The 15,157-nt window shown below is 50.7% G+C and overlaps 1 protein-coding gene across 1 annotated transcript; it reads left to right on the forward strand.

Moving 5' to 3' along the window:
- The first annotated feature begins 8,774 nt into the window (after positions 1–8,774).
- LOC127334353 (uncharacterized) lies at positions 8,775–14,581 on the forward strand. Its single transcript, XM_051360798.2, has 4 exons — positions 8,775–8,977; positions 9,578–9,959; positions 10,038–10,157; positions 13,164–14,581. The coding sequence occupies exons 2-4, from the start codon at positions 9,600–9,602 to the stop codon at positions 14,352–14,354; spliced, it is 1,671 nt and encodes a 556-aa protein (XP_051216758.1). The 5' UTR covers positions 8,775–8,977; positions 9,578–9,599; the 3' UTR covers positions 14,355–14,581.
- Positions 14,582–15,157: the final 576 nt, after the last annotated feature.

Genomic DNA, 15,157 nt, shown 5'->3' on the forward strand with positions numbered 1-15,157 from the left:
GCAGTCCTAGGCTTGTAAGCGATGTCGAAGGCGGATAATTCGATGCCCCATTTGGCCGTACGCCCTGTTGCGTCAGCGTTGTTGAGAATTGTTGACAGCGGAGCCTTGCTCACAAGCATTCTTGGGTGCTCTTGGAAGTAATGTCTCAGCTTCCGGCTGCCTAGGAATACTCCATAAGCTAGCTTCTGAAAGTGAGGGTATCTTTGCTTTGACTCCATCAGTACCTCACTAATGTAATAGACAGGTCTTTGGACGTCATATTCGTGACCTTCTTCCTTTCGCTCCACCACGATGACGAGGCTGATGACTTTGTTGGTAGCTGCCAGATAAAGGAGCATTGGCTCTGACTCTGCTGGGGCTGCCAAGATAGGTGGGGAGGTAAGTATTTCCTTCAACCCCCGAAGAGCTGCGTCGGCTGCGTCGTCCCAGTCGAATTGGTCTGTTTTCTTCAGCAGCTTGTACAAAGGTAGCGCCTTCTCGCCAAGACGGCTAACAAACCTACTGATTGCTGCGACGCAACCAGTTAGTCGTTGCACATCTTTAAGACAAGTTGGCCGTTTGATACACAGGATTGCCTTGATTTTTTCCGGGTTAACCTCAATGCCTCTGTGAGAGACGATGAAGCCAAGGAGTTTTCCGGCTGGCACGCCAAAGACGCACTTCAGCGGATTCAACATCATCTTGTACCTGCGGAGGTTGTCGAAGGTTTCTGTGAGGTCGCTGATCAAGTCGGATCCTTTCCGGGTCATGACCGCGATGTCGTCGACGTAAGCGTGCACGTTTCGGCCGATTTGGTCCTTCAGGCACCGCTGCATCGTACGTTGGTAGGTGGCACCTGCATTTTTCAAACCAAAGGGCATGGTGACGTAACAGTAAGTGCCGAAGGGGGTGATGAACGAAGTTGCCTTTTGGTCAGACTCCTTCATCCGGATCTGATGATACCCGGAATACGCATCAAGAAAACACAGAAGTTCCGCCCCCGCCGTCGAATCAATGACTTGGTCAATGCGCGGCAAGGGGAACAGATCCTTCGGGCAATGCTTGTTCAAGCCGGAGTAATCGATGCACATTCTTAGTATTTCAGTGTTCTTTTTGGGTACAAGGACGGGATTTGCGACCCAATCGGTGTGGATAACTTCTATTACAAAACCTGCCTCTAGTAACTTAGCTAGTTCCATTCCTATGGCGCGGCGCTTTTTATCTCCAAAGCGTCGCATAGCTTGCTTCACCGGTTTAGCCCCCAGATTTATGTTGAGGTAGTGCTCGGCGAGTTCCCTAGGTACTCCGGACATGTCAGAAGGTTGCCATGCGAAGATATCCATGTTAGCGCGGAGGAACTCGACGAGCGCGTCTTCCTATTTGGGGTCCATGTTGGCTCCGACTGAAACCTGCTTGGAAGGGTCGCCTATGATGAGGTCGTGCTTCTTGGTTTCTATCGCGGCCTTGAAGGAGTTTTTGTGCTCGGAGATCTGCTTCTTGGTGGTCTGCATCTCAGTCGGATCCACCGCGGCTCTGTAGCCTTTCAGCTCTTCTCCAGATATCACAGACTCTGCGAAGGCGGCTTCGCCTAACTCGCACTCGTGAGCCTTCTTGTAGTCTCCGGATACGGTAATCATACCCTTAGGACCCGGAATCTTGAGCTTGTTGTAGATGTAGCACGCTCTCGCGTGGAACTTGTGGTAGGTGGGCCTGCCGAAGATGATGTGATAGGAGCTCTTGAAGGGCACAACTTCAAACGTGATCTTCTCTTCGCGGAAATTGTGAACATCGCCGAAGGCCACGGGAAGTGTGATGCTGCCGAGAGAATTCGCCTTCTTACCCGGAACCACGCCATGAAACTCAGTTGTGCTGTGTTTGAGCTGTTCCTTGGTGAGGTTCATCCGCTCTAGAGTCTCCAGGTACATGATGTTCAAGCTGGCTCCACCATCCATGAGGCACTTGGAGAAGTCATACCCGTCTATGCGGGGACTTACAACCAAGGCGTAGCATTCTCTTGGCACAATGGCAGGGTGATCCTTCCTATCAAATGTGCACGGGACTTCCGACCACCTGACATCTTTGCGGCACGGCCGAGGCGTGGCGTTCAGGATCCGGGTAGCTGACTTGGCAGCGCGGACTGTTGGGGTTCCGAGGAAAGTGTGGTAAGCCCACACGCTCTTTTTCTCGAATGGGTTGGATTTACCTGCGGACCCTGCCTTGGGATCCGGCGAGTTATCATCCTCATCCATCGCCTCGGAACTATCTTCCTCTTTGTCCTTGTTCTTGCCCTTGCCTCCCTTGCCGCGTGGGCGGTGCTTCCGGGCTCGCTTGTATCCTGCCTCCGGGTCATTCTTTAAATCATTGACCCACTTGCAGTTGCGGTTGGTGTGAGTGGACTTCCCTGTAACCGGGTCCAAGTGGGCCAGGCAGGGCATGTCTCTGTACTCCTCGTAGGTTTGCGGGGCGCGGGATCCACCGGCTGTGACCTCAGTGGCATGCTGCTGACCCCTGCCGGCTTCGCCTCCACGGCCGCGTCCTCTTCCGCCTCCTGAACCTCCGCGTTGAAACGCCATGGCGACCATCTCGGATCCGCCACTCTTCTGGTCATCAGGGTGTTCTTGCGCTTATGGCTACTGCTGTTGCCGTTATCACGGTTCTTCTTTTGCTGGTGCAGGGGGATTGCTGTGGCTGCTAGATCTCCGCCAGCGTCGTCATCGGCGGCAGTATGATCACTGGCGATGGTGATCATGTCATCCAAAGTCAGCTTGTTTGCATTGACCAAGCAGGTCAGCTTGTGCCGCAACAGTCCTCCTCGCTGCAAGCCACCAATGAAGGCGTGCATTGCTGTGCGGTTATCAACGTTCTCGCACTCGTTACTGCATGCCAACCATCGGGTGAGGAAATTCCTGGACGTTTCACCCTTCTTCTGGATACATGCCTGCAGGTCGCTTGTTGTGGCAGGTATCTTGTAGGTGCCCCGAGTGTTTCTCGGCGGTCTTCAGGTCAAACCAGCAAAAGATGGAGTTCTTCTCGAGGTCGCTGAGCCGGATCCGGGCTGGACCTACAAGGTACAAGCGAAGCATGCGGCGGACGATGTTAGGGGTTCCTCCGTGAAAGGTTACAAAGATTATAGTAATCCTCAATCCAGGTATCCGGCTTTTCCGTGCCATCATAATTCTTCAGGTTTCCGGGTAGCTTGAGATTCATCCTTGGCTTTGGTTCCTCTCGAATCATCCTGCCAAAGCATTTTGGACCGATGTAATCAGTTCTGTATTCGTTGAGGCGTTCCCGCGCGTCGCGCGAACCGTGGCGAGGAGACTGTGAACGAGAGCGAGCTCTTCGGCCGCCGCCTCCGCCTCCACCTCCGCCGCCACCGCTAGGTGGTGGTGAGGGAGACCTGCGAGGGGGTCGATCTGACTTCTTGCTTCCGCCTTCAGATTCTCCGCGACCTTCCCGGTGCTGGCTCCGGCTTCTGTGGCTGCCTTCGTCATGGCGTTGGCTGCCCTGGCCGTTCCGGCTCCGGCGAGGCTCCGGGTCGCGTTCCTCATTCCGACTCCTTCTGGGCTCGGGCTCACGATCGTTGTTCTGGTTCCGGCGAGGTTCCGGCGAGCGCTCTCTGTTTCTGTTTCTTGGCAGCACGTTGTCGCGGATAACAATCCCACCATGCCCTGGGGGCCTGGTGTTTCCGGCTGGACTACGGCGGCGAGGGGGACGCGGGTAACCATTAGGCGGAGGAGAGGGGTTGCGGTACTTGTCCCGTCCAGAGTGCATTGCATCCTTTCCCTTTCTTGGATCTGACGGAGACGTCTTTGACGGCACGGGGATCGGATTTGGGTGTTCCCTGGCTTTTCTTCTGCGCTCCGAGGATCCGGTGTGTGATTCATCGTCGGGATGTCGGTTGGCGCGAGCATCCTTCTGCGCGGTAGATACACAGTTATCCGGATTGGATTCTAACCTGCGCGAGGTATCCGCCTTGCTTTGCTGCTGCATTGCTGAAGCGACAAGTTTGCGGAGGTAGTTGATATCAACCTCTTCGTCCTTCTTTTTCAATAGCTCCGCAGCTTTTAGCATGTTGTCCTTTGGGGTTTCCAGTGGCAGCTGCTCTGCGGACGTGGCGAAGTTGATTCTGCGGGGCGGAATTGCTTCTCTAACGATTCGATCGGCCTCCGCCTGCGCATAGGTCATCTTTACTTCCCACTCTTGCCTCATGCTCTTGACATGCTCGAGTGTGTCACCAATTTCGCGATCCTGTCTTTCGAAGTGGTCCATCAAGCTTGCAGCTTCTGCCCTTTCATCCCTTATTGCGGCTGCGGTATTGGCGAGCTTCTTGGCTGTGGCCAGCATTTCCTTTCTCGTGGCCTCTAGAGCCTCCGGATCTGCGGCGTCGCCCGAGGTTATAGGTTTGTTAAGAACTGCTCGTGCAACCATCTCTTCAGGTGACAGGAGTTCCTCCGAGGAAGAATCCCTGCGGGGTCGCTCCCGTGACATTGGAGATCCTTGGCGGGATGGCTGAGGGTCGGATTGGTTGGTTGCCTCCTCTGATCCAGGTTGTCCCAGCGCTGCTACGGTTGCAAGGACTTGCTTAGGCTGGGCGGAGTCGACTTTAGGCTGATCACCGAAACCGTACTCCCCTAGCTTGCGGTTGAACTCGTCAGTATCCATGGAGGGGGTATCTCCGGAAATTGGGCTCAGATTGCCCAAAATCGACTCTTCAACCGGAGTTTCGCTTTCTCCGACAGGCTCAGCCTGATCCGGAACAGCGTCGTTTTCCGTGCCCTACATGCTCGGGACCAGCTCCGTCTTACGGAGGGGCGGTTCCGGCGGTGTGGGCCAAGAAGTGTACGAAGTGGCACCTCTGCTTTTCTAACACTGAGACCGGGCGGATTTGCATTGGTCTTCCACCGTTATTTCTGCTCGGCGGATTGGGTGGGCGTTGAAATTTCCAGATCCGAGGCGGAATCTTCCTTGGGAAGCTCCTGCATCTCAGATCGGATCTTCGCGACTGCGTCCAGCTCTGCGGCGGTCGTGTCTGCGTTACTTACCAGTGGGTTTCCGTCGGAATCTACGGTTTCCCCGATGAAGATGTGTATGCCGCCAACTGGGACGATGGAGAGCTTGACAGGGTTTGTCCTAGCCGGAATCCAACACTCGTCCGGAGGGACGATCGGCAGATTTCCGGCGTAGAGGACGCGCCCCACAGCGATGGTGTCGTCGTAGCTTCCCATGGCGGAACCCTCCCGGTTCCGGCCTCCGAACGCCGCGAGCCCCACGGTGGGCGCCAACTGTCGTTGCCTATTCGACGGTACCTCGGAGGAGGGATCCTCACGAGGGGGAAAAGAAGTAGGGGCCATAGGGCGGAGTGCACACGGGACGGTGGTACGCGAGTTACCCAGCTTCGGAACACCTGCACGATGACAGGGCCTACTGCTGCTTGTCTGGAATTATCTGGGCGCTTTCGCGTTGTTACAATGAGTTGTGGTTGTGCCTCTAGGGATCCGGCTTATAAAGGCGCACGGATCTAGGGTTTACATGGAGAGTCCTAGCCGGAATACAAGTTACCTAACTACGGTACAATATCTTGCCGTGTACGTCAAGGATCCGCCTTCCTTCTAGGCCCTGCTGGATCCGGTTACTTTATGGGCCTCCACGGATCCGGCCTCCTTCGTAGGTCGGTTAAGATCCGGCTCCTCGTTCCTGGGCTGTACTTCATCCTTCACGATCAACAGCAACTGGGCCGCCCGATGGGCCACATGCCACCATCACCGTCGGTGGGCCACCCGGGCTTGCCGGATCCAGACCATGTCGTTGATATACCCGTAAAGTATACCCACAACAGTGGTCGTGTTGTTTGTCACATTTGTGTGTCAGTTCAGATTTTTTTTTTACTTTTTCATTGTCAAAATCATGAAGTGTTGGCCGTCAGCCGTGCCCTATCATCTAGTGCAGCACAACTGCCCTATTTTACATCATCTTGTAAAGCCAAAACCGAGAAGGTGATGTAAAAATTATAGGACACCTCTTCTAGATATACATTATTTATTGGAGATGCTTCTATTTTAAACACGAAATGTGTGTCTTTTGATCTGTTTAGCCTGACCCGCGGGCAGAAACTTGGACGGGTCATCCGCCGGTCCGTTTGGGGTAGGATAATCTAGTCAAAGATCTCCAAAGTTATTTAAAAGAAGATTGTGATTCTACTGCGTCGCAACGGGCCGACGCCTTGACCCGAATAGCACGAGGACGACAGCACATGGATATATACTCACCAAGAACTTTGTTGAAACTTTGGCAGATTAATACATGTGGTCCAGAACTCACACGCCGGCCGAAGGTTGCTCGTCGCTCTCCTCCACCCTCTCCGCACTTCCGCGGCCGCCATTGCGCATGTGCTCCGAGCTTCGACGTCCATTTTCCCGGCCATCGGTTTCGAAAATCCGGCGCAGGTGGTGAGGTACGCACCCTGGAGCCCAGTACCGGCCACCAACCCGTCGTTTCGCCTCACCTCACGCCGTGCGTGCGTACGTTTACGAGTACGTTAGCAGGGCACACGACAAGGCCCAATCATATGCGGCGGACCACGGAGACAGCTCACCTTCAGAAGCGCTTGCTCCCTCCCCGGCCGCGTCCCGTCGCGTCGAGTCGAGCAGTACATAGACATAGGAACTGTTCATGAGTAAAAACTGGAGTTTGGCCTGTTTTCGCACTATGCTTGCCAATAACATTTCAGCCTGCATGAAAACGCCATTTGAGCCTATTTTGATTGGTTGACAACGTTCGGGATTTTGGGCTGTGCTGATGCAACACGTCTGTTTGGGGTTGCGTATGGCCCGTTGTGGTCACGGCACATCTATACTTAGTGAGCTTACTATCTACGAGTTCAGAATTTAGGATTTTACACGCTTAGTATATATGATTACACATGCTTACGAGAAGAAAGATAAAATACATGATCCAGATCACCAGTCGACGATGATGAAGTCCTTGAGTCTACTTGCTCACCATGACACGCGATCTTTGACACTCCATGTTCTTCGATATTGGGAACGACATGCCCTACGATTCTAGTAGATTTGATCACTTTGTGGCCTGACTGTTCTGCTAAGAACTAGAAGTAGGTTTCTTCTGTCTCCTCTCTTGTCTTAAACCCTTTGTGGCGGTTTCCCGCATAACCAGTCACTCGTACCAGTTGTATCTATACCAAGATAGAACATAGGAACTAAATTCAGCAGGCATGATCATATAAGCAAGAGAATAAAGCAAGTAACATAAACGTCCTCCTCTCCCAACACCGACCTTTACCTATTCCTAATAGGGCCAACATATGTCGTACTAGCTACAACAACACTAGCATGGGTGGTAGGAGAAGGAGGTTGCGCATAGTCGTCATCAATTGGGATGGTGCCAGAGTTCTTGGTGTCAATGTAGTCAGGGAAATCTGTTGCATTTGGGAGTAGTTGTTAATAGGCTTATTCAGGTACTCGACGTCCTTGAGGTGTTTCTAAGACAGGGAAGTGTTTGTTAGTTGGTGTTCTCATCCCATTGTGGACCGCTAAGGGTCTTTAAGCTTGCGGAGGTGGTTATACACTTGCTGTGAGGCCACCTCTAGCCCACAATACTCATGAACCTTCTTGGCTACATTGTTCAGATGCACCTCTTTGAACCCTTTTTCAGTTCTCACTCCACTTTTGATGATCTCAGACATCTTATTTAGCACAAAGGTAGACATGAAGGGAGGCTACTATGAAGTGGCCTTCTGGCCCTTCAAGCCCCCATGTGTTGTGAACTTTGGCGGCCTTGATCGCCTTCTGCTTGTACAAGGCACGAGCAAGGTTCTCATCCTGGTTGACCGGAATAGAACGTAAGCCTCCATCTTCCTGCTCGTAGAGAATCTCCCCTCTCTGAGGGTAGGTTAGCGACATCATAGCTGCGTTCTCCTAGGTCTCAGGAACGAAGGTGTCCCGAGTGTCGACTAGGGCCTATGCGCAGGCGTCATTCGATGTGTAAACCTACATCGTTAGATAATGGACCAAGAACTAGTTAATCAGCGACATGTTCATGCAAATCGAGAGCACGGTATGCAGAAAGACATGAAGAACAGCACATAAGCATATATCTGCACAACGGCATGACAAATCGATCTAATCTGGACATCCTTTATGCACATCGAAACAAAACTACAACAAGCTAAACAGCTAGTACCACCTTTGATCTATCGCTACATATCAATCAGTTTGAGCATCGTGTATTAACAGCCTAAACTCAGATCTATCCGAACCCGTACTTAGATATGATTGTTCCTCCAAAATCTACGGATCAGGGGTTTGAGAAACACTCACCGCCATCAGAAAAGAAGGCGGCGACAACCTCGATGACGAGGCTGGAGACAGGGAGCCGCCGACATCCGCCAACTGCCGAGGAAGATGCGTCAATTACCTATCCGTCAGTGAAGCGCCTTGACTGGAAGAAGAGCACAAAATGGGGGGAAATGGTGGCCACATTTGGGCGGTGAAAGTAGCGGTGGTATAAAGTTATTCGAATCGGCGAGCGGTGACGAAATTTCTCCCTTTTCGTTGTCGCCAAGCTTGCCTCGCTGAAAATGCCGAAATCGAGTGTGCCTTGGGAATCACCATGCGATACATGGACGCGGAAGGCAGTGGCACACTAAACGGGCCAAACTTAGGCCGACGTATGCGGAAAACGAATTTGGTAGCAACCAAACTGACGACGGTGGTGCACGCACACGCGCTCTCTCTGACAAAGAGACGCCCCCCCCATCATCATCATCATTATCATCATCATCATCATCCCTGTTCCCCTTCCCCCACTCGTGCGCTGTGTTTGTGTGCTACTCCTAGCAAGCAGCCCCAGCCCAAAGCCTGCTCATCATCATCACGCCGTGTGCAGCCTGCCTGCTGATCCGGCTCAGTCAGGCAGGCGCAGGCCTCTGTGTCGCTGCTACCTAGCCAAGCTTTCGTCGACCTGCTGCTCATGCTAATGGGTACGTACTCCTGCTGCCCCCTCTCCCATGTCGGCTCTCGGATGCCTTCTTCTTCCCCTGCTTTTTCTAGGCTCTTCCCAGGTTTCAGTCGCGCATTTCTTGGCTCTTGGTTCTTGAGTTCTTCTTGGAACTGCATGCTCCTACCCTCGGTGCTTGCATAACCCTTTCCGTTTGGCATTTTGTTATAGCGTCGTAGCTAACCGCAATTACTAGCTAATAACTCCGGCATTCCCACCTGCATTTCTTAAATCCTCTTGGAGCCGCCCCGTGCCGCCGTGTCCGCCATTGCTCTCTGCTCTGCTCGAGAGAGAACAGAGCAGTTTAAACTAAAGGGCGTCTCTCTGTGTGTGTGGAGCATACATGGTGAATAGGTGGTGGTGATGGTCTGTCGCACTCCCCCTTTCGACACCCCCTGCTTCTTATTCCTTCCATCCATCGCATCTCGCCCTTTTTTTTCTTTTCTTTACCGCTTTTGCTCTTTCCCCTTTGATCGCCTTCGATGCGACCGTCTTGACCACATCACTGACCAGTAGCGACCATCGCTCTCTCTCTCTAACTCTGTCTTTCTCTTTGCTCTCGCTCTCGCTTGCTGGGAAGCAGAGGAGGAGCTTCCGAGGCTGCAATGCCGGGAAAAGGCGGCGTGGAGGAGGCTGTGAGGATCCGCAAGCGGTGCGCGCTGTCGTCGTCTGGCGCGTCCAACCCGGCGGGGTCAAGGCGGCCGGCGGTGCTGCTGCGGCGGCGGAGGAGGAGACAAGGAGGAGCAGGCGCGGAGAAGGCGAACATGTCGGAGTCGTCGTCCCGGAGCCGGCATTCCCGTCGCCTCGTTCCCGACGGGGTGCCGCGGTCCTCGGCGTCGGCGAGGAAGCTCGTCGCCGCGTTCTGGCAGACCGACAAGGACAGACTGTTCGGGGAGGAGGAGGTGGCAGAGAAGCACGCGGCGGCGTCACGGAGCTTGGTTCCTCGGAGCTACGCCTCCACGGAGGTGAGCAACACCTCTCTGTTGCGTGATTTGTGACATTTTCTGTGGTTGCTTAATCGATCTGATCTGGTGGCGGTGTAGGTTTCCAGGAGCTCACGAAGCAGGTGCCGGGTCTTCGAGGAGGCCGGTGGCCGGAAGGGGAGCTACCGCAACGGCCATGGGATGTCAGCAGATGTGATGAGCAGCTGCAGCGCAATGGAGGTAAATTCACAGCTTGGTCGATGTTAGTTGTACTGGTTGTTGAACCGTTAGAACTACCAGGATGCTTTTGGCTGCCTACAATTTGGTCGATTTTGTTGTGTATCTCACCGGTGAACCTGCAATCAGGGTGCTGACATTAGTGCTCTCGGGATATTGTGATAACTGTCAAGTCCGGCCGTGTTCTTCTGGTAGTTGAACCTCTCATTCACAAAATCAAAACAAACATATTCATGAGAAACTATATACACCTACCCTGCATGATGTGGTGTATACTTCTATTTGCTTTAGGTAGGACTTGAAATTATTGATAGTTTAGCTGAGTTAAAAAGCATCTGATTCATTAATTCAGTCCGTACTGAAGTGGCTAGCTGCAAATTTTGTACAACTTTGTAACTAAAGTATGAGCATAGGGTGTCTGAAGTCAGAACTGGCTCTTAGCTGCAAATTTTGTATACAATTTCTTAAGTAGGATGATTTTAACTAGAGCCTAGCCTGTTGCAAGTAGACAGAATCTCTCGCTTCAGAGAGTCGAAAACTTTTGATGTCTTGTTTCAAACGTAGTACACCTTTAAGTGCAAGTTGGCTCCCACAAACATTTGAGGAAATCAGATATACTTCTCCAAGAAGCATTTCAATACCCACCACCTGACCACCTTATGAATTCTATATGAGTAGCAGAGTAGGGTATGCTTAGGCGCCGCCGTTCCGAGTTCTTAAGTCACCGATGATCTCAAAGAGAACCCTGCTAAGTGTCTAGTAGCATTTACAAGGAATTTCTCACTTCAGAAAGACTTCAACTTTTTGCCGGTTCATTCCAAATAGGACACCTTTGAGTATGAGCTTGTTTTGTAAACATAAAAGCAGAAGCAAATGCGAGACACATCTGCAAGGAAGAAATTTCAGATGCACATGCCTCCTGTCCACTTGTGCATCAAGCTATCAGCTAGGCTTGATTGTTTATTCAGCAGCTGAGATAGTTCCATAGTACTTTCCATAGGTCTAGGCTATTAAGGAGAGTTAGTTATTGGGTAGTTGCTACCTTTTAGGTATATATATGATCAAAAAATTGGATGGTCGTCAGGTTTGCTGAAGCTAATTTTCTATTAGAATAATAGTTGGAGTTGATGGAGACAGCCTCATCAGACAACTCTTCAATCATGTGGCTTGTATGTGTTATCTTGATTTTAGTATTTGTCATGCGGAAAATGCCTTTGGCACAAGAGCACTGGTTCTTTAAAATTATATTTTTTGGATTCCAAAAAATTTGAAATTAAATATCCACATACATATAAACATTTTGAAGATACAATAGGAATTTTGGAGAAAAATCTGTTATATTTTGAGCTATACAAAAAAGATAAATTTCTGGCAAATATATGCTCCTATATGTAGCCACAATTTTTTCCCTGTAGCTCAAAATACAATGCAATTTCTACCGAAACTTCGCACGAGTATTCAGAACATGTATATGTATTCATGGAAGAGACCAATCAACCAATCGCTGGAAGAGACCATCGCGCGCAACCCCTCCCGGACCGCTCGCGCGGGCGGTTCCGGAGGGCGCCCCTCCCTGCCGCCAAACAGCCAAGATCTCGACTCCCCTTGCCGTTGCCGCCGCTGCCGCCGGCGGGGTGGCGGCGCCCGGCCGCCGAAGGCGCAGGGCAGGAGGGCGGCCCTCTTTTGCCTCCTCTTCGCACGGGGAGAGGGCGAGGTGGAGGACTGCGGCAGGCCATGGCGACGAAGGCGGGCGGCCTGGGATGGCGCGGTCGTTGGCGATGCAGCGTGGGGCGGCTCCGCGACGGGCTGCGGCGGCGCTGCCCGCCGGCGACGCAGGATCTGGGCCGATCTGGGTCATGTGGGCTGCGGCTGTGCGTGCCTGGATTGGAGTCTGCAACATGGCGGTGGTTTGTGCGTTGTTGCGGTTGTTCCCTTGCAGGACTGCTGGCTACTCGCGTTTTCCCCGCAGCCGTGCCGGATCAAGTGCTTGGTCGTCTTCTCCGCAGCCGGTTAGTGGCGTGGGGCTGCTGGCCTGGCATGAATAAAGGTGATCGTCCTAGGGTTATTCTTGTGCAAAGATGGAGACCTTCCTGAAGTCAGTCCCTCCTGATCTGGCCGGAGTGGTGTGTTCCGGAAAGCTCCGCCGGCGGATGTAACAACGCTTTTTTTGCCTAGAGTTCGTTGGTCGGTGGTATTCAGGTCGATGCACCCATGCTTTTATTCCGGCCGATTGGTTTTCGGAGGGAGCATCGTGAAGCTCTGTTCTTTCTTGCTATATGGAAACATGCTCCATGGCGAAGTTAGAGGCGGAGAATACCATGATGACCGGATTAGAGGACTTACTATGGAGGTTCAAGTTTTTTAGCGCTATTGAGGGGCTTGCTTGGTATTCTGGGTTTCGTAATAGTGGTATGCAAGAGGGGGCGGCAATACAAGTGAAATCCAGAGTCTTACCTTTCAGGATGAAAATCCAAGGTCTGACCTTAACTGGTTGTGCCTGGCAATGATCTTGTTAAAGGCATTGCTTTGAAAGCGGGGACTATCTTCAGGGTGAAAACCTAAGGTCTTCTGATCGGGCGACGATAGTGTTTGTGCACTGTTACCTTCTTGGAGGCGTTGCTTTTGGAGAGCTGGAGTTCAGGTGTTGTCTTAGTGGAGGATGTACCATTGTTGCTAGGGCTGGAATACCGTAGCGGGGCTTTTCTTTTATGTATTTCTTCTTTATTTTTTGGCTGTGGGCATCCGTAATACTATTAGAGTATTGCATTGTTGCAGAGGCTGAGTGTAATTGGTATCTTCTTGATATTAATATATACTCCTTAACGAAAAATGTATTCATGGAATAAATATGATGATTTTTTAAAACACAGATATACAATTTTTAAGTATTTTAAAAACTGGGAGCACTGGTGCTCATGTGCACCAAATCTGCTTCCTCATTTCATCACAAGTATATTCATAAAAAAAGACAGAAGTTGAAGTTGCTAAACCTTGTCATTCTATTTTCAGATTGGCACACGATCTCAAGATGATCTTTCAAGATGTCCTGAAGAGAAAACTATCCAACTGAAGGATCTGTATAACAGTTTGATTGCGTCGAAAGAACTTGCCAAAGTACTAGCACACATCTGGGGAGAACTGAACCCATCAACTGTTTCACTCATTTCTGCGCTGCGTTCTGAGCTTGATCTTGCCCGGGCCCATGTGCGGAGGCTTATCAAGGAACAGAAATCAGGGCGCAGTGAAATCGACTACTTAAAGAAGGAACTTACGGAGGAAATGGAGTCTTGGAAGGCCAAACAAAAGGAGAAGGCTACAACTTCTCTGCAATATATAGTTACAGAGCTGGACCATGAGAAGAAGTCAAGAAAAAGAGCGGAGAAGACAAATAAGAAGCTCGGCGCCGCGTTAGCAGACACCGAGTCCTCGTTACGTGCGGCGATGAAAGAACTCGAGAGGGAGAGGAAGTCCAAAGGAAGAGTGGAGAAGATCTGCAGCGAGCTCGTCAGAGGTATCGGCGAGGACAAGGCTGAGGTGGAGGCTCTGAAGAGAGAAACAGAGATGGCACAAGAGGACCTTCAGAAAGAGAGGGAGATGCTGCAGCTCGCGGATGAGTGGCGCGAGCAAAGGGTTCAGATGAAGCTGCTGGAAGCGCGGCTTCAGTTTGAGGAGAAGAACGCAGCCGTCAATCAGCTGCACGAAGAGCTACAAGCATATCTGGACACGAAGAAGGACCAGGAACCTGCAAAAATCGATCCGATACAGTCACCTCATGAAACAGGCGCAATTGTAGACAATGCTAGCAGTGGAGGATGCAGTGATGGCAGTGAAGAATGTGACTCAGAAGGTGGTGATATGCACTCGATCGAATTGAATGTTGACGACAACAAGTTCTATACCTGGAGCTACACTCCATCATCAAGGGACAACCAGAGAGGTGCATCGATGAATGGATCGTTTTCAGATAGAGGGATGGATGGTGCCGATTCACGCAGCGTCGGCCGAAAAACGTTTGAGGAAATGGACGATGCACTAGAGGGAGACTGGGCAGAAGGATGCAGCAATGGAATGCTGAGCTTTGACCACGATGACGAGAGATACCAAGCGATCAAGAATCTCAGGGAGCAGATGATAGCTGGGTCTGGGCTCATCAAGTCCCAAGGTAATGAAAACGCTGAAAGGGAGTTCTGTACCTTCTGAGGTAAATTAAAATGGGTCAATTAGGTAACGTCGGTGCTAACTGTACCGATCAACAATGCTGATGCTAGCTTAGATTAATTTGTTCAGTCAGACATGCATCTATAGTCAAGGTTTTCCTTTGTGTTTGAGCTTTCTTGAAGGCTGGGGTTACAGTTGAAGTGTATTCAGTTCCATTCTTGTACTGTCATGTATATAGTAAGAAGATGATTATGCATGTTACTTTCAAATTTTCTCTGTAAAGCATGCCATAGTTATACAGTTTTACGCCCTCTGTTTCATATTACTCCGTATAAAAGATTTGATCAAAGTTAAACATTGCCAAGTTTGACCAGTTATATGTAAAAATATACTTTTATCTAGAAAATCAAAATGATACGATTAGTACCATAATGCAATGTACTATCATATCATGTACATTTGATTAATTATATGTATATATTGATATTTTTTTATCATGGATAGTTAGTTAAAGATCACAAAAATTGAATTTGACCAAACTTTACAGGTGGAGTAATATGGAACAAAGGGAGTAAGTTAGTACCTTGTTCACGCATGAGTAGCAAGTCATGGCATCATGGGAGGTTCCACTGGTCATAATTTACATCGGACGAAACTGTCTTTTCTTCAAAAAGAGGAACATGGCCCCGCCCTTGATGCATATAGCCTTCTATTGCACTATTGAAGTTCAAGTCCTAGAGAAAAGTACATTTCAAACGATTGCACCCAGAAGCCATGTGATGGTGTGAGTCTTCTGGCTGGGAAATTGACCACCTATGGTGATATTTTTGGGCGATGCTAGGCTG

The sequence above is a fragment of the Lolium perenne genome, chromosome 2, assembly GCF_019359855.2.
Source record: "Lolium perenne isolate Kyuss_39 chromosome 2, Kyuss_2.0, whole genome shotgun sequence".
In the NCBI taxonomy this organism is placed as follows: Eukaryota; Viridiplantae; Streptophyta; class Magnoliopsida; order Poales; family Poaceae; genus Lolium; species Lolium perenne.

Excerpts from the sequence above, each read along its gene's own strand:
- LOC127334353 (XM_051360798.2), top strand. The coding sequence starts at position 9,600 with ATGCCGGGAAAAGGCGGCGTGGAGGAGGCTGTGAGGATCCGCAAGCGG. Across the intron at positions 9,960-10,037 it reads GGAGCTACGCCTCCACGGAG|GTTTCCAGGAGCTCACGAAG; the intron begins GTGAGCAACACC and ends GTGGCGGTGTAG. Across the intron at positions 10,158-13,163 it reads GCAGCTGCAGCGCAATGGAG|ATTGGCACACGATCTCAAGA; the intron begins GTAAATTCACAG and ends TTCTATTTTCAG.